General features: G+C 52.4%; 7 protein-coding genes across 7 annotated transcripts; 5 read left to right on the top strand and 2 right to left on the bottom strand.

Moving 5' to 3' along the window:
• Positions 1–1659: 1659 nt before the first annotated feature.
• On the bottom strand, positions 1660–2616 carry OT_ostta19g00560 (Methyltransferase FkbM; the record flags this gene model as incomplete). The annotated part of the gene is made up of 1 exon (XM_003084304.1): positions 1660–2616. One exon carries the CDS (start codon positions 2614–2616, stop codon positions 1660–1662), a length of 957 nt encoding a protein of 318 aa, XP_003084352.1.
• Positions 2617–3337: 721 nt separating this feature from the next.
• Positions 3338–4291, top strand: OT_ostta19g00555 (hypothetical protein; the record flags this gene model as incomplete). Its single annotated transcript, XM_003084303.2, has 1 exon — positions 3338–4291. The coding sequence occupies one exon, from the start codon at positions 3338–3340 to the stop codon at positions 4289–4291; it is 954 nt and encodes a 317-aa protein (XP_003084351.2).
• Positions 4292–7529: 3238 nt separating this feature from the next.
• On the bottom strand, positions 7530–7685 carry OT_ostta19g00550 (unnamed product; the record flags this gene model as incomplete). The annotated part of the gene is made up of 1 exon (XM_003084298.2): positions 7530–7685. The coding sequence occupies one exon, from the start codon at positions 7683–7685 to the stop codon at positions 7530–7532; it is 156 nt and encodes a 51-aa protein (XP_003084346.2).
• Positions 7686–7877: 192 nt separating this feature from the next.
• OT_ostta19g00540 (unnamed product) lies at positions 7878–8819 on the top strand (the record flags this gene model as incomplete). Its single annotated transcript, XM_003084297.1, has 1 exon — positions 7878–8819. One exon carries the CDS (start codon positions 7878–7880, stop codon positions 8817–8819), a length of 942 nt encoding a protein of 313 aa, XP_003084345.1.
• Positions 8820–8881: 62 nt separating this feature from the next.
• On the top strand, positions 8882–9381 carry OT_ostta19g00530 (unnamed product; the record flags this gene model as incomplete). Its single annotated transcript, XM_022982629.1, has 2 exons — positions 8882–9146; positions 9359–9381. Coding segments are annotated over 2 exons (288 nt in total), but the record flags the coding sequence as incomplete, so codon positions are not given.
• A 448-nt stretch (positions 9382–9829) lies between these two features.
• On the top strand, positions 9830–10183 carry OT_ostta19g00520 (Polyketide cyclase SnoaL-like domain; the record flags this gene model as incomplete). Its single annotated transcript, XM_003084294.2, has 1 exon — positions 9830–10183. The coding sequence occupies one exon, from the start codon at positions 9830–9832 to the stop codon at positions 10181–10183; it is 354 nt and encodes a 117-aa protein (XP_003084342.2).
• Positions 10184–11400: 1217 nt separating this feature from the next.
• OT_ostta19g00515 (Reverse transcriptase, RNA-dependent DNA polymerase) lies at positions 11401–14121 on the top strand (the record flags this gene model as incomplete). Its single annotated transcript, XM_022982619.1, has 1 exon — positions 11401–14121. The coding sequence occupies one exon, from the start codon at positions 11401–11403 to the stop codon at positions 14119–14121; it is 2721 nt and encodes a 906-aa protein (XP_022841254.1).
• Positions 14122–16856: the final 2735 nt, after the last annotated feature.

Below are 16856 nucleotides of genomic sequence, written 5' to 3'. Positions count from 1 at the left end.
CACTCGATCTCTTTGCGGAGAGATTCGTGCCAGCGCGTCCATTTCGCGTCCCACGAGCTCGGGATTGGTCGCTTGATGGAGCTCACCGTTGTAGGCCATCTGTGGTAACCATCGTCCGAGAGAACGTACACGCCCTGGATGGTTTCGAACGCGTCATCACTGACTCGAACGATCGATCTCTGTTGCGTATAGAGTGGGTCTTCGCGCATTATCACGCTTTGGAAATGGTCGTCGTTAATCTTTGTCTTGTCGTTCGTGTTTCCCGCTGACCACTCAGACACGTAGATTATTCTGCCGTGGTAGTCACACGTGACGTTGAAACCTAGGGAAAAGCCGCCGTGGTGATCTGCGTACATGTATCGGCGTCCAGAGCGGTACGCGCCGTACGGCACGTGCACACCGTCAGTGCACCCGATGGCTCCGGGGAACCCAGCGTGCTCGTACGGCCACAGCAACTGGCGCAGTTCTTCTTCTGACTGCGGATAACGAACGTGATTAGGATACTCTCTATCCAACATCCACGGGATGAACTTGTTCCAAAACCAATCCCGCAGCGTCCGCTTGTCAACGTTCACTTGGTTTTCGACAGCGTCCCACGGACAACCATAAGCCAAGTACAGAAGCGCTCCAATCAGTTTTATCTTTAGCGGGCACGCCGTGCTCCTCTCCTCCATGAACGCGTCTGTATTCATGCGTTCATAGAGAGCATGAAACGTATGAAATGGAAGCCTGATTTTCGCCGCGAACTCGCCGCGAAGCACCGCCTCACACTCCGGTTCGGGCTCGTAATCATTCGGTGGCGTCAAGTTCAAGTACTGCGAGAACGTTGAACCATCGCGCCAATCGCGGAAGTACAAAGCGTTCCCCGTACGCTCGGGCGCATCAGCAGACGTGTCGCGGTTTCGTGCCCTGCGCTTCACGTGCATGCGTGGTGCACGCACGGGATTCGCGTGCAACGGACGACAGCGAAAGATGAAGTCATCGCGTCGTCGCTTCCTTCTTCGTAACAGCAGCAGGTGGAGGAAGCAACGCTGGCGCTGTACGAGCGCGATAACTGCGCATAGTGCCGCATACGTCCTGTTCACATCCATCGTCAGTGCGCGGTCGACTCAAGCGATGCGTTGTGCCGCCGGCGAACATACGAACGTCCGGAAACGACTTTTTTTTAACCCTTTCCTCATTCTTGCCCGCGTCGCGCCCACGCACGTCCACACGCCTATACGTTCAGGGGCACGATGCGTGCGGTTGAAAACATCGTCAGGACGTCTTGAGCCTCGCGAACGGCTCGATCGCGATTCCGACGTACGGCTCGCGCGTCATCTTTCGCGTCAGAGCGAGCACGTTTTGACTCGCGCGAAGTGCGCGCCCTGGACGCGCGCGCAACGCGCGTGCCCACGATCCGCGGCGCGGAGTGCGTCAGACGAACGTTCTCCTTCGCTTCCGCATTCGGTGAAGGGCGAAAAAACTCGACGCGCGCGCGTGGGAGTGCGAGCGGTTCGGTACATTTCCCAACCATCCTTTCCCCAAAACCAGTACCGAGTCGACCGAATTTGAATTTTCATCACAAATTTCACCACCCATCTCCCCCGTTGCAATAATTACGCCTATCCGGACAGAATTACCGAAACGAAAATCAAAGTGAAATTTTCGTTTCACAATCTATCTCCCCCCAGCCTGCCAGTGCATCAGGGTAGAACCACAAGTATCGAGCTCTGTATAGGGACATCGGATAGCGCCTTTTTCTGTGTGGACTCTGCGCGGCGTGAGAGCCGAGGTGTTGCCTTGGAGCTCCGGGTATATGACTTCCATAATTTTACTTTGTGCACGCTTCAGTACAGAGTCAAAATGTGGCGTTCCTCTGCTTAAGAACATGGTATCACCAAAAGATCCGAGTATGCCGACCTCGACATAACCCTTTCGCATGAGAATTTGTAGAATGTCCTCGGTTGGTCTTTCTATGGTGAACATGTAAAAGGAATACTTGTCAAAAGGCAAGTGCTTGAAGACCACGGACTCTGCACCTTCGACATCAAGAGAGAAGTAATGTATTACGTTCGGTACTTGAATTCGGCTCAGTATTTCATGCAAGCTCACAGTATACAATTCTTCTGTACCGGTTGTACTATTATCATCTTTGTTATCATAGTGCGCACCGACAATTCCACCGAGCTCACCGTTCGACTTCTTGAACCGAACTAACTCGTTCTTGTTGCCAACCACAGCCCCAACGAGTTTACAGCGTCTCTGGAGATGTCCCTTCCAGTAACGCTCATTAGGTTCGATGCAGAGGCCGTTCCAATCGTCGTAAGTCTCGAGAGAACGCGAGTTGGAGAGTTGGCTCCAGTCGTTTGCTGCTAAGTCAATAAAGTAGTGGCCTCCGTCTGGAAACATCGCCCGTACGACTACATCTTGGTGAACCTGTGAATGGCTTTTCCATTCGTTCTGCTGACTTTTAGCGTGGATCCCAACGTACACATCGATGGTCTTCCAACCTGTTTCTAGCTGAACTTCTGAGGGGCGAAGATGGGAGCGGAAAGAGAAAAACGAGATAAACGAAAATGACAGCAACATGCAGAAGGCGGCACTGCCATGGCGGATAGATCGTCCGATGATCATATTCGGCGACGACGAAATCGCAATATTCCCGATCGAATGCGATTCTGAGTGCGCGATGTCTTCCAACCAAATGATATCAGGTCGGGTTTTGAAGTAGAAAGTGAAGTTAGGCTGAAAAAGAGATTGCTAAAACTCTAAAATTTTGGCAAATTTTAGAGAATTTTTTAGAGTTTTGGAGATTTTCCGACTCTAAAATTCAATTATAGAGATTGGCAATCTCTATAATTCTATAATTTTTAGAGAAAAAGGGGCTCGTGACTCGTCGCGACGACGAGTCAATTTTAGAAAATAGCGGGTGAAGAAGAGATTGCTAGGACCGCGAGCCGAACCGGCATTCGTCGCCATGCAAACGCCGAGTGCGGAGCGCGCCGAAGCGCCGGACGCATTCGAATCGCAGTCCGACGCGACGGGAAACGATGTGCACGACCACGTGCCTCTGTCCGCGCTACGCACCGTCGTTAGATCGTCTGGTGGCGCGCCCTCTGCGGCGAAAGGGGGGCGCAACTACGCGTGGACGAACACCGAATCGCTCGCCGCTTTACTCGCGCGCGAAGGCGCCAATAACAAAGAGCAGCGCGAGAAGACTGATGTCAGGGCCAAAGACTGCCAACGTCGCTTCATCGGTGCACTTCGCGTCGTAGAAGCTTCGCACGCGGAGCTCGAGCAGAAGAACATATCCGGCCCATTTTTGCCCATCCTCTACCGCGAAGCGAACGTCGATATGGCCGCGACGCCGCAACAAGCGGCGACGCAACGCGGTGGAAACGAAGGCAAATCGGTGCTTGTACGCGGAGACGCGATCTACGCGTGCATCGTCAAGCACGTATTACCAGTCGCCCGCAGAACGTACACGCATCGTGAGTCGGGCATCAACTGGATGGACGTCTCCGCGGCTGTCAGCGCGCATGTCGACGCGTTGCTGACCGCAGAGCCACCGCTGAGTAAAACGGACCGCGAATTACTATCTGCAGCTCACTATGCATGGCAGTGGACGTGCCCGGAGAATCCCGATGTCTGCGCGTCGTCGACGCTAAGCAAGCACGCCTTGATGAGCTTCAACCTCACAAAGACCCTCGCGCGTCCCGCGGAAGCGTATCCCCAGAACCGCGCGGACCAGCGCTCGCGGAAAGCGTTGCGTGAGACATCGCAACGCGGTGCTGTGGCTGCAATGCGTGCGACTGACTCCGCGCAAAAGCGAAGGCGTGAACAAGATGAACTTCGGACGTCCCTTCTCAAGAAGAAGACTCAAGTTTTAGCGCTGCTCGAGGAGGAGCTGCTGGCCATGCGAGCAGAGCGACTGCGCGAATCTAACCCATCCGACGACCATCGTGTGGGACTCATCGCATCCGGTGCGACCGATTCCCATGCACGCGCGGGTGGACTCACGTTTGCCGAACGCCTCGAACGCACAGATGAGGAAGAAGCATCGAACGAAAACGCTGACGAGTGCGCGACCGACGTGGCGCGCGCAACGGAACCTGCGATGTCACCGGCACAGGAAAACGTTCCGCCGAACGACTCTCACGGGCGCGACGCGCAGACTACGGCGTGCCAGGTACCAGTCACTACCACTCAGGACGAAGCATGTGTGCCATCTACTGATGTCACGCCCGCGTGTACGCCGCGACGATCGGCTCGCGCATCGAAGCCCAATCTGCGTTTGCAACGTGTGTAAACGACGCGTCCACGTCGAGCTCTCGCATAATAATACATGTACATTACATTGCGGCGCGCTGCAAGTGTACTATCTCTCCATTGTCACTCCGGACTACTCTTCGACGAGTGGCATGTAGGTGGTCTACCCCACCAAGTTTTGTAAGACTGTTGAAATGAATTATCAAGCTGTTCTGGCGTGTCCTATACGCTTCAAGCTGTTCTACACGCGTAGCGTCAAGGTGCGAAGTAGTCCGTTGAATCATTCGAGCCCTTGCTATTCTCCTGTCCAGTGCGGTGTCATCCGTGTGTACAACGGCATCGACAACTTCCGCAGAGTGTCCTGCGTTTCTGTCCCGCCGCTCAGCCAAACGATGCGCGTAATATTCCGCGTCCTCCACGTCACGCTCGTGCCACACCTGGACCACAGCGGCATCTTGCTCTTCAAAATCTCCCACATTCACAGCCTCTAGCCGAGAGTTGTAATCTCGCAACAACCGTCACCGTGTGAGTATGTTGTGTAAAACAAGACACGTGCGCCACGTATCTTTGATTTGCTCGAAGTCACGAGTAAGCGACGGTATCCGTAGTATTTGAAATCGTTTTTTCAGTTGCCCAAAACACCTCTCAACATCTTTTCTCACTGACTCCAGTCTTTCGTTCCATGCGTACTCGAATTCCGTCGGGGCGGAGATTGTCGCCATTTTCGTACAGTGCGTGTTGAAACCACCATCACATATCGTATACACTCCTTTCGCCGTGACAGTGTTTCCAGACACATCAAGTAAATCATACTCGTAGTCCGAATACAGCGTGTTTGTTTGCAGTGCGTTGTGGTACTCATCATCATTTGTCGTTCGACGCCCCGGGACCTACACGCGTCGCGTGTAGTACGATGCAGTCATTATCGACTGTGACGACACTCGCGTACGTTGCTGCACCCTTGCGCCCGTTATAAAACATTCGATTGGTCACAGCGGGTGCAGCATCCCAAGGCATGTGGACAACGTCTACGCTACCGACGCAACCTGGAAAACCCTGCGCGCGATACGCGCGCTCCGTTGCGCGTATACTGTCCAGTGTTTTCGGATAGTGCACGTGCCTCGAGTAATACGCGTCACTCGAGAAGTACGGGACGAACTTCCGCGTGAAGAACTCTCTGAGGACAGGTCTGGACACGAATGCACACTCCGCTATAGTCGGCCAGTGCGCACCACTCGCGAGACGCTTGAAGCTCGCCATGAGCAATAGCCGAGGAGGCACACTCGCACTTCTCGTTCGCTTCCGGAAAACCCCTGCTGTCGTCATTTCATCCTCGAAATCGCAGAACAACTCGTGAGGAATTCGAAATCTCTCCTCGAACTCGTCCAACAGCAACGGATGGCTTTCGACGTTCTCGCGGTCGATGTACTGGTGCCAGAAGCCCGTACCCCACTCGCCATACCAGCGCGCGTGGCCCTGGCGGTCACGAAAGCGCGGCCGCTCCCGCAAGAAAGCCTGCCTTGGACGTCGAAACGCCTGCTGGGAGCCGGCGTCAACATCCTCTTGCGATGACACGTCCTCATCGTCGTCCTCGTCACTGAAGGATCCAGTAAGAAGAGCGGTGTGGATGGCGGCGAGACGACGTACCGTCTCCGCGCGTCGCCTCACCATCGCGTGACTCCCACGGCCCGACGTCCGCAGCCTACGCGCCCGCGACTGACGACGTGACCGCAATCGCCAACCACCCGCGCGCATGCACACTGTTTAATCATATGAACTTCAACCCATCACGTCGTGCACACCGCGATGTTCCACGCCAAACCCTGGACGTCGCTAGACGCGCATGGTCCGCGGCTTCCATCAAGCGAGCGAGCGCGCCGTTTCATAACTCGGGCCCGAGTTAGGAGGATTTTCACGTCATTTTCATAACTTTAATGAAAAAAGCTTTCTGTTACCCCCATTTTTCTCATAACTCGGACTTAAAGTTATGAAAATGGCTTGCTGTTAGTCGCCCTTAGTAAAATTTTAGCGATCTCCCTTTCAGCCTTTTGGCATTCATTTCTATAGGGTTTAGTGTTGGCGAGGTAGCTCGCCGGGCGCCATGCCCCTCATTTGGGGCGTGGCTAAATCCCACGGTGAAGCAACTTTTTATCAATTGACCAACGTATAATGTATTGAATTTCTAAACTATCAAACAGCGATAAATCTGTCGAAAATCCATTCACATACGACCAATCAGGACTCACATCTGTGAGAGGGGGGATGGCTAAATGGATTTTGACTAATCTCGGTCATGGTTGTGCACACCTTTTCTTGAGTGAGAATTTTAGCAATCTCCCTTTCAGCCTGAAAGGGAGATTGCCAAAATTCTATAATTTTGATACTTCATAATCGGTCACGTCATGTATGGGTAAACAGTATGAGTGGGGTACTCCAACTTGTGTTTTACCTTGAACAAATTTCGGCAAGTTTTCGCAACACGCGACATGTGTGCGCGGATAACGCGTCGACGAGGCAGGGAGGACGTGCGCATGCTTCGCCACACGTAGTATCCATCACACACTATCGGATCATTGACGTTCTCACGAGAAGAAATCGCGCAGTCGAATGTAATAGGCAGAACAACCTCACTCTGACAGAGCCGTGAGGAGACACCTTGAATCCTGCCCAAACCCTAGATAAACCCTAACCAAACCCTAGTTAGGGTTGATGACACATGCACAGCACTGCAATACACGCTGACACCACAGTTAAGTGGATACGATGAACAACACAAGGCGTTCAAAGTCCTTTCCGAAGCCCGTAACGCGGATGAAAGCGACACGTCGAGCGCTTGTGCGCGTAGAACACTCGCGAGAAATAGACACCTAAACCCTATGTAGGGTTTAGGTAGGGTTTAGGTAGGGCTTAGGTAGGGTTTAGACGTGGTTTCTTGAGAGTTTGGCGTGGAGTACCAGAGCGCGAGGAACTGCGTGAGGACGTCGCTATGTCCGTCGTACGCCACAGAAACTGGATGAATCTGATGTAACATGCATGTATCTACAACTGTTCATCGCTGCGCGCGTCCTCCCTGCCTCGTCGTCGCGTTATCCGCGCACACGTGTCGCGTGTTGCGAAAACTTGCGGAAATTTGTAGGTAAAAAACACAATGGCTGTACCCTAGGACCTCATACTGTTTGCACATATACAAGTTTTAGAATGTCAATTTCAATAGTTTAACGCGAGAACGCTCATTCGCTGAATTGGAAAATCATCCACCCAAGGTCCGGCGGAACGGTTCAGAGGGATAATGGCTTGAATAGATAGTGTACTATGCAATTGTATTTATATATATTTAGACAGTCTTTACTAGATATTAAACACGACATATGTGAATGATAAAAAGTTGCTTCACCGTGGGATTTAGCCACGCCCGATTTAGCCACGCCCCTCATTTGCATTCCTGAATTGCGGAAACACTACTTCGTGAGACTCAATATAGCCATCGGCTGAGGTTAGCTGGATCAACCAGAGCGTGCAGGCATATTTCGAAGTTTCCGGAATCAGCCCTTCAGCCTTGAACGCCGTCTCTCTAACATATTGAAGCGACGTGCTCCTACGACACTCAAGCTTTGTGTGGGGATGAAATGCAAAAAAGCTTCGTCTTTGCATCCCTTTCGCTCGCTATCACTCTTCCTCTCTTGATCGGTCCTTATGCGTTCGTGAATCGAGAAATCCTGCACTGGACTGAAAGAGGGGAACAAAGTGACGTCGCCTCAATCGCGGTTCTAGTAGTCGGTAGAGAGAGTAGAGAAGAGGTTCTCATAACTTCTGCGAAATCGCTTACTCAACACGTGACGAATCCGTTGAAAAATAAGTATAAACGCGTCGTCACAATGTACTGTCTACAAAGTATTGCTCCAAGCACGATACCACACCTGCTTAACTTTGGCCCTGGTATTACAAGTACTACCGGTAGTAGTGAAAACAATATACTAACATTCAATGCCACGGGGCAATTCGAACGCCTTGAGTTATGTTTCAACATGCTTGATGAGCGTCATGGTAACTTCACTTTCTACTTCAAAACCCGACCTGATATCATTTGGTTGGAAGATTTGAAACTTTCATTTCGTGCTGAGGCTATCATGTTGCGGGCGCGACGTATCAGCCAAGGAAGAATAACGATGCAGCATCGTAGTTGGCCCGGTGGCTGTGACTGTGAGCAATCTGGTTGTGTTATGGTGGATTCTATGGTTGCAATAGTGCCGTACATATGGAGATGGGCATACTTTAGCACCTCCACGGAGATAGAGTCGGTCATGGCTAAGAACTCGAGTGAATCAAAAGTGGATGAAGACGAGGGTAGACTTTTCCATCTGACTAAGGACTGGGAAACAAAGTGCCCTTGTGCTAAATTTTGGGCTGAGGGACGTCTAACGCTTCGCCTTGCCTCTCACGAGGTAACCGTCCTTGTAGAGGCTTTCAATTTTGTGCTTGCGCCACCAACGAAAGATGGGTCACCTTGGAGACAGGGTGCATGGGGCACTCGTGTACATGATGGTAATAATTGGTTTACGTGTGAATGAAGGACTCCAATTCTGCTGGACTGCTTGAAGTGGGATCAGGAATAATTCCTGTAAGACTGTTGTGATGAATAATCAAGCTGTTTCGGCGTGTCCTGTACGCTTCGAGATCTTCTACAGACGTAGCGTCGAGGTGCGACATAGTCCACTGAAGCATTCGAGCTCTTCCGATTCTTATATCCAATGCAGTGTCATCCGTGTGCACGACTTGCGCGGCGTACTCGAGCCGGGCATCGACTTCGACACCGACATGCGGCAATCGACTCTGTTCTACGCCGTGACCCCGCTACCGAACGCAGAGTCAAACGCATACGTCAAGTTTTCGTGCACCTGCGTCGGGGACAAGAACAAACGAGGCTATCAGTACTCGCGAAAGTGTAAACACGTGTTCGCAGAAGGCTTCATCACCAAAACCATCGACACGCTCCCCTAAGGGTTCAACCCAGTTGATACGGCGCCTAGGCCCGGTCGAGGCGCCGCAATGCGCCCCGCGCTGACGCATCAATCGACAACGGGCGAACGGGTTCGCTCGATCGGCTTACCAGAGAACTACCGACTGTCCTGAAGAAGAGGGGAAAGAATCCAGCTCTTGGACCGGCCGGGATACCCGCTGAGCTCTCGCGCTACGACGACGCGGCGGTCAAGAGACCGCGCATGAAGCGCGCGTGGACTCCAATTTTGTAAATAACGACCCCAGGGCCTATCCTTCGTCCACCGCGCGCGGCGTCGCGCGCTGACGTCCACTCGTTCCGTAAGACTCACTGTGCACCAGCCTCGAGCGTTTACACGTTTCTCAAATCCAGTTGGCACCGATTGGCGTGATCGAAGTGCGATCTACTTTGTATCGACTCAACGACCGATGTTTTGGAGAAATGACGTGTATACCGTCGGCTTTATCTTACACGAGAGATGCCACGGAAAATGACACAGCGTCTGTCGATTACTTTTCGAAACTTCATTTTCCGGGTAAAACATTTTGACGCCACGTCGATCTGCGTCAATCTTGCGTTCGAATGTCGAGCGAGGCGGACCTTATCGCAAAGACGGCAGCATACTTTACCGCGTGGAACTGTCACGACATCGCCGCGTTGCGTACACTGTTCAGTACGCATATCGAGCTGCATGATTGGAACGTGAGAGTCACAGGAAAAGAGGAAGTGATAACAGCGAATGCCGATCTTTTCGATGCCTTTCCGAACGTCTCCATAGATATCGTAGACACCCTCGTCTGCGTTTCTAAACGCGCCGTCACGTGTGAAATCATCGTGCATCTGAACGACGCGGCGAACGCGACGTTGATCGTGGTGGATGTACTCAGGTTTAACAAGGAGAGCGAGATAAGCAGCGTTTGCGCGTACAAGTTGTGAAAGTCTAACCGAGACTGTGAATGTAACGAATGCGATATTAAATTTTGTATCGCGTCCAAGTCGTGTCGTAAGGGTGTGTGAACGCGTTCGCGAGTCTGATGATGTATAGGAACGGGAAGTTGGGTTCGCTCAGTTTACTGGCGTCGATGCATCCAAACCACACCGCCACGAAGAACGGAAAACCCGCTAAAGCGCAGCTCACCTGCACGCACCGTTCGCTACTCGGTATCTCCAAGTCGTCACGCTTTTGTCTTTCATCGTAATACGCGTTTATGAGAGAATCGGCCAAAAGCTTGAAGTTCGTTATTTCGCAGCTTTCAACCAGAAGAAAGACGACGTCTTCGATACCTTGTCCGGGACCGGCGTATTGCCAATCGATGAAAATCGGTTCGCCGCCCTTGACGCCGTAATCCCAGAATAAGTTTGGAAACTTCAAGTCACCGTGAAGCAAAGTGCAAGGTTTCCTCAATAGTTGTGCCTCGGCGTCCTCATAAAATGCTGCGGCGTGATCGAAGAGCTCTGATCACCCGCCCCCTCCACAACCCCTCCCGCGCAACCGACGCCAAGCGCGCGTGCCACCGGTGTCATGCGAGGCTCCAGAGCAGCAGCAAGTGCCTGCTGTTGAGTTCCCCGCTGGCGCTGGCGCACCTGTAGTCACGAACGAGCGCGCAGGAGACGATCAAGACGCACCACTGCGTGGTCAAGACGCGACGCACCGCGCGCAACAGCACGTCACCGAGACACAAAACGCTCAGGAGGCGGACGCACACGGTCGCAACGACCCCTCCGACGTTGTCGAGACGTCCGAGCTCGACGCACCCGACGCACCCAGCGTTGGGGAGGCGGAGACTGAGGCCGAAGAATTCCAAGCAAGGGGCGTCGAGAGCGAGCTCGCGGACGGGGAATTTGTGGATGCACAAGACGACTCTTTCCTCTTACAAGGGCTTTCAGAACAGGATGGTGAAGACCCCAGCGCTCTTGGAGACGCAGATCCCAGAGATCTGCCGGCCTTGGCGCAGGAAGAAGAAGGACCTGAACCACCGCGTCGATCATCACGAACGACGGCAGGAGTCCCGCCTTCATATTACGGACACCACGCGCTCCCGAGCAACCCAGAGGCCGGATATGAAGCACTGGATGCTTCCAAACAGAGCAGTGCTCAGAGAGAGCTACTAGCGGCAATCAGCGCAGCGACCACCGAGACGCCAAGTGGGACGATGCTTTTAGACGCGCGAGCGTTCAGCACCGGGCGGAGTTCGAAGGTCAAAGATTGGGTTAAGAGTTTGGGCATCAGTGGAGAAAAGATAAATGTACTAGACTGCTGCTCGGGGGAAGGCGGTGGTAGTATAATGCGGACATTGAAAAGATCGGGAGTCTCACACTTGTTCAACGTATGCACAGTGGACTCAGAACCGGAATGCGCCCCAGATGTGCTGATGAAAGTGGAAGATCTTGCCGAAGCCATAAAAGGCGGATCCGCTCCATCAGTCATAAGAGACACGCACTGGCACATAGTGTGGACCTCTCCACCATGCACACGGTATTCAGCGGCGAACAGTCAACGGGACGCAGAGAAAACAGAGGACGATTTGAGAGTCGCAGACGCAACTGTAGAAGCCTGTTTCGCTATCATTGACATGCTGAAGCCCATATGCTGGTTTCTGGAGAACCCCGATACAGGAGCAAACCGCCTAAGAGACAGACCGTTCATGGAGAAGTACAGGCACCTCATGAAGTCTGTGACGTACTGCCGATACGGGCGACCGGACAGAAAAGCAACAATGATCGTTTCAAATGTTCCTTTGACATTATTAGACTGCAGAGTGCAAGGTCAAGAATGCATGACAAAGAAACTACTTGGACGACATTCACGGACTGCTCAAGCAGGATCATTCACGGCCGCCGATGGAACGACCATCCCGGGAACCCCGCAGCACGAATCACAACAAGTACCGGAAGCACTCATCGAACATGTGTTCGACTCAGCATTACACACATTTGGCCAAGAATTCGAACACGCTCTGATTGACACCGACCGCGACGCTCGAGCACAGCTGCTCGTCGCAGCCGCAAGGATCACAATTACACAATCAGAGAAACCACCGAGAATGAAGACGCAGGCGTATGCTATACTCGGCGTGGGCGAACGTGAGCTCGGCGCAAAAGTCAGGAGTATTGGAGAAGTGCCAAAGGAAGAAGTTTTAGCGGCGAAGAAGAAGGAAATAAATGGATTATTCAGCAAGAAGGTTTTCTCGATTGTTCACAAGAAAGACGTCGAACAGGACGCGCAAATCATGTCATACGTTTGGGCTCTGAAGGTCAGAGACGACGACGTCGTGAAGGCCAGACTGTGTGTCGGGGGACACAGACAGTCGAAAGGACAAAACTTCTGGGAGATCTCATCTCCAACGCCGCGAGCATCGACAGTGAAGATAGCGCTGGCCGAAGCCTCAATGAGAGGAGCTGACGTTTATACCGCAGACGTTTCACAAGCATACGTAGCCGCCCCCATCGGCGTGCGACTGTACATGCGCATGCCCCCTGAGATGGAAGAGAACCACCCCGACTCCGTCCTTCTATTGCACATGAGCCTATACGGAGCCAAGCAGAGCGGACGAAATTGGTTCCAGGAGGCGTCAAGAATCCTCTGCGATGAATTACGCTACGATCAGTTGCAGAAAGACCCATGCAAGTTCGTAAGGTGCAACGCCGACGGGTCACTACGTGAATCCATCTTACTCTACGTAGATGACTTCCTCTTCTTGGGAGAATTACAATATTTCAACGCATTCATGGACAGCATGAGTAAGCACGTGGAAATATCGGCAGGTCCGCGGAGCCGCGACGTCATCAAGATTTGGAATGGACTCGAGATTCGAAGACTTCAAGACGGCAAGATAGTCGTGACCCAAATCGCCAAGATACGAGGGATTTCACGTGATTTCGGTGCGGAGATCGAGGAACTTGAGAGGCGATCATCCGCCAAAGCGACAAGCCCGGAATATTCGAACGAGAACAACTTCGACCCACGAGATATGATTGACCCGAAGACGGCCGATGCCCGCGAAAAGCGTATCGTCCAGAAATATCAGGAAATGGTCGGGTCGCTCATGTACGTAGCGACGTACACACGGTTCGACATCGCGTTCGCGATGAGCAAAGCTTCCAGACTCATGCACGCGGCATCAGAAAAACACATTCGTGGTGCAGCGCGTATCATCAAGTATTTGAGGGACAACGAGAATGTCCCGCTCGTCTTCGACGGCAGTCAGTGCGCGAACGACGGAGAGCCGAAGATATTCTGCTTCGTCGACAGTGACTTTGGCGGTGAACCACTTCACACCAAGAATGAACTCGACATGGGCAGAAGGTCAACGAGCGCGTGCATCATCATGTGCAGCGGAGCACCTATTTTCTGGAAAAGTAAAGTTCAGAAGAAAGTGGCGCTCGCGTCCGGCGAGGCCGAGTTCCGCGCACTAAGCTACGCACTCAAGGAAGTGACTTTCTGCATTTACTTACTACGCGAAATGGGATTCAATACGAAGTACGTACCCATTTTTTGTGATGCTTCAGTGGGCGTGGCTCAAGCGAAGCGCGATGGTCTCTCCTGGGTAGAAGGTACCAAACAGTACGAAATTGAACTTTCGGCGGCATACCAAATGTGCAGAGAAGGAATGATCATGCCTCTCAAGATCGGCACAGATGAGAACCCAGCTGATCTCCTGACGAAGTCGGACCCCGGAGGACCAGAAGTCAGAGCTCGGCACGTTTCCAGGATCTCAGGCACGTCGAAGGAACCGTTTCAATCCTGGATCAGGCGACAATTAGCTGACTTTCAGGGATCGTCGGTGTCGCGGCACGGACACGTGTCAAAATCAGATTTCGAGCGCATGTGCGGACTCGGAAATTACAAGACAGTACAAACGAATAAGAAGTAATTGAGGAGAATTTTTACACGGTCGTAAAACGATCACAATTTTTATCTCACTCAAGGATCAGCACAGAATTGGCATCTTCAGAACCCGTTGGGAGGCGTGATGGAAAGGCTCGGCTCTTTCCTATCTTCAAAGGGCTCTAAATATGGAGAATGATAGTAAAGGCAAACACGCGTCGCGCGAGCAGGACAAGATCATTTGGATAACGAATGAGTCCTGATCGGAGAGCAGTAAATGGATCACAAGATGGACGATTCAGGAATCGTCCTGTGACCCTTTGATCCAAGCGTCGCGGTCGACAAGTAGTCGACAAGCAACGCGCACGCCTTGGCAAACCGCGCGCCCGCGTAGCCCAGTTGCTATCGCTCTCGTAGTCGATTGTGATAGTCCAAAAGAACGTATAAGTATTACACACAGGAGTAATCGAGCGGCGTCTGTGCAGGCGCGCCGCGGGCTGGTCGAATAGGCTTAGGAGGTACCGGAATAGGGGTCAAGGCCGACCCCCGGGACTGAGCATTTTGACAAGGACAGCCGCCTATCGATCATTATCGTATGGTTTAGGGTTTAGTTTAGGGTTTAAGGGTGATCATATGGGTAAACAGTATAATTATAATGTTCGGACAAATGGCGTCTTCCTACCTACCCTGGAAATGGGGGCATCTTGCACCTGCAAGATGCAAGTGCAATGCAAATTTCGGCAGTTTCGGGGTGTCTTGCGCAAGTCCCCCGCCCCTACACCTCTCTTGTCTGGAAAGATTTTTACAACGCCCCTTTAGAGTCACTCGAGACCGCTGAGTCGTGAGTCGTCAAATATAGCACAAGTAAGCGCTGACGCGTGGTCACCATACGATGTTAAAGACATTGCCTTTAATGCCCGTGACGTGAACAATGTATGTATTGACGAGTCAGGAACCGGAATTACCCCCCCCCCCAAAAGGTATATGGATTCGCATGGAGCTGACTTTCTGGACCCGCGCGCCGGCGCCGTCCGAGCGGTCACTCGATGGCGCATTGTGAGCATTAACGTGCCGTTGGTTCAAACCTCTCGTTTCAACGCTCGCGGTAGCGGTTCGACGACGCGCGGCGCGCGGCAAATTTCGGCAAATTCGAGCAATTTCCGGGCCGCAGAATTTTTTTTTCAAAAATGTATGGGAAAAAGTAGTTTTTGGACGACGGAGAACGCTGTAGACGCTTTCAGACGGCGAGATCGGCAGTGATTGGTGTCGTGACTGTTTACAACGTTCGTGCGGCGTCGAGGTAGGTAGGGTGAAGATGTTGCGCGATTCAACTGCATCGGTCACTAAAGATGCATTCACGATGCCACATGGAGATACGTCAAAAATCGGTCACGCTGCCCCGCACGACAGCTTGCTCGATCGCCTGACGCGGAGTTCTCGAACGCGCGAACTTCTTCCGTCGTTATCGCGAATCTCGCGCGCGCCGTCGACGCTCGAGCGGTCGCACTGTGGAGACCAGTCGATGATTCACATCGCACGCAATCACATCAATTTGCACCTTAACGCGCGTTGCGACGCCGAATCGCGACGAGAATCGCTCAAATTTGGAGAGGAAAGTGAAAAAACGTCGACGAATCGATCCGCGGCGTGAACTCGCGCCGTGTTTTCTAAACCCTAGAAAATAGGGTTTACGGTCAACATTGCTCGCCCCAGCGTCGCGCCTCCTTACGACGCCGCGACGCGCGCGCGCGCGCGATCGGCAGACGAAACCGTTCTCGTTCGCGTCCGCGCTCGCGCTCGCGCCGTCGTCGCGCGCGGGTCCAGAAAATCAGCTCCATAACGCATCGCGACTCGTCGCGTCAACGAGGGGTCTTCGACGGGTCGTGACTCGCGTTTCTCTCGCGTACCCCCTCGCCGGGATTTTAGAGCCCCCAAAAGAGGTCGATTCACGACTCGTCGTGTGCGCCGTGTCAAAATCCATATACCGCGGGAGGGTCACCGACCCTCGAGTTACACTCTTCGGGTATGGTGACAATACATTGTGTCTTTGAGTAGTATCACATCATTACCGGGTGTTTTTACCTTGCGAAAATTCGAATTCCTCTTAATCGTCCAAAAGGAAGCGGTGTTGTGGCCATGTCGACACCGCGGATCGAACGCGGGACCTTTAGATCTTCAGTCTAACGCTCTCCCAACTGAGCTATGTCAACGACTGTCCCGGAACAGTTCCCGAGTAGAGGTCTCCGCTCCCTCGCTGTTCCGAGGCGCGTTTCACACTGAAACAAGAACAATTTTCGCATATTGACTGAAACGTGCGGGTGCCGCCAGCGTTGTTCACTGAGAAAACTAGATGAAAGTCACGAATTACAGTGCTCAAAGCCGGCGAAGGAATAGATTACGAAACGTGGTAGATTAATATAGAATATTACTATCTAAACACCACGCAAGGCAAACCTCTCGTCGAGACACTTTCTAACGCACTTCTTGAAGTTAACGCACTCAGGTTTCTGCGTTGTGTAAGGATCCAAGTTTACTCAGCAACTTATCCCACTGCTTCTGCATCATCTGTGTACCTCACTTTTCTGTACTGCATATCCAGCGCGTCATCGCTGTCAACCCCTGCTATTACAAAGGCAAAATCATAATTTTTGGTTGTTATAGATGATGTAAATTCTGGGTGCACACTCGGAAACCAGCTGTTATCTCCTCCAAGCCCCATATGAAAAGCGTCCAAATGTATATTGATGCTTTGTGCGCGCTGCAGCTCATGTTGATGTACAC

Source organism: Ostreococcus tauri (assembly GCF_000214015.3).
Source record: "Ostreococcus tauri WGS project CAID00000000 data, contig chromosome 19, whole genome shotgun sequence".
Lineage (NCBI taxonomy): Eukaryota > Viridiplantae > Chlorophyta > Mamiellophyceae > Mamiellales > Bathycoccaceae > Ostreococcus > Ostreococcus tauri.
This window is presented reverse-complemented; position numbering and strand designations above follow the sequence as displayed.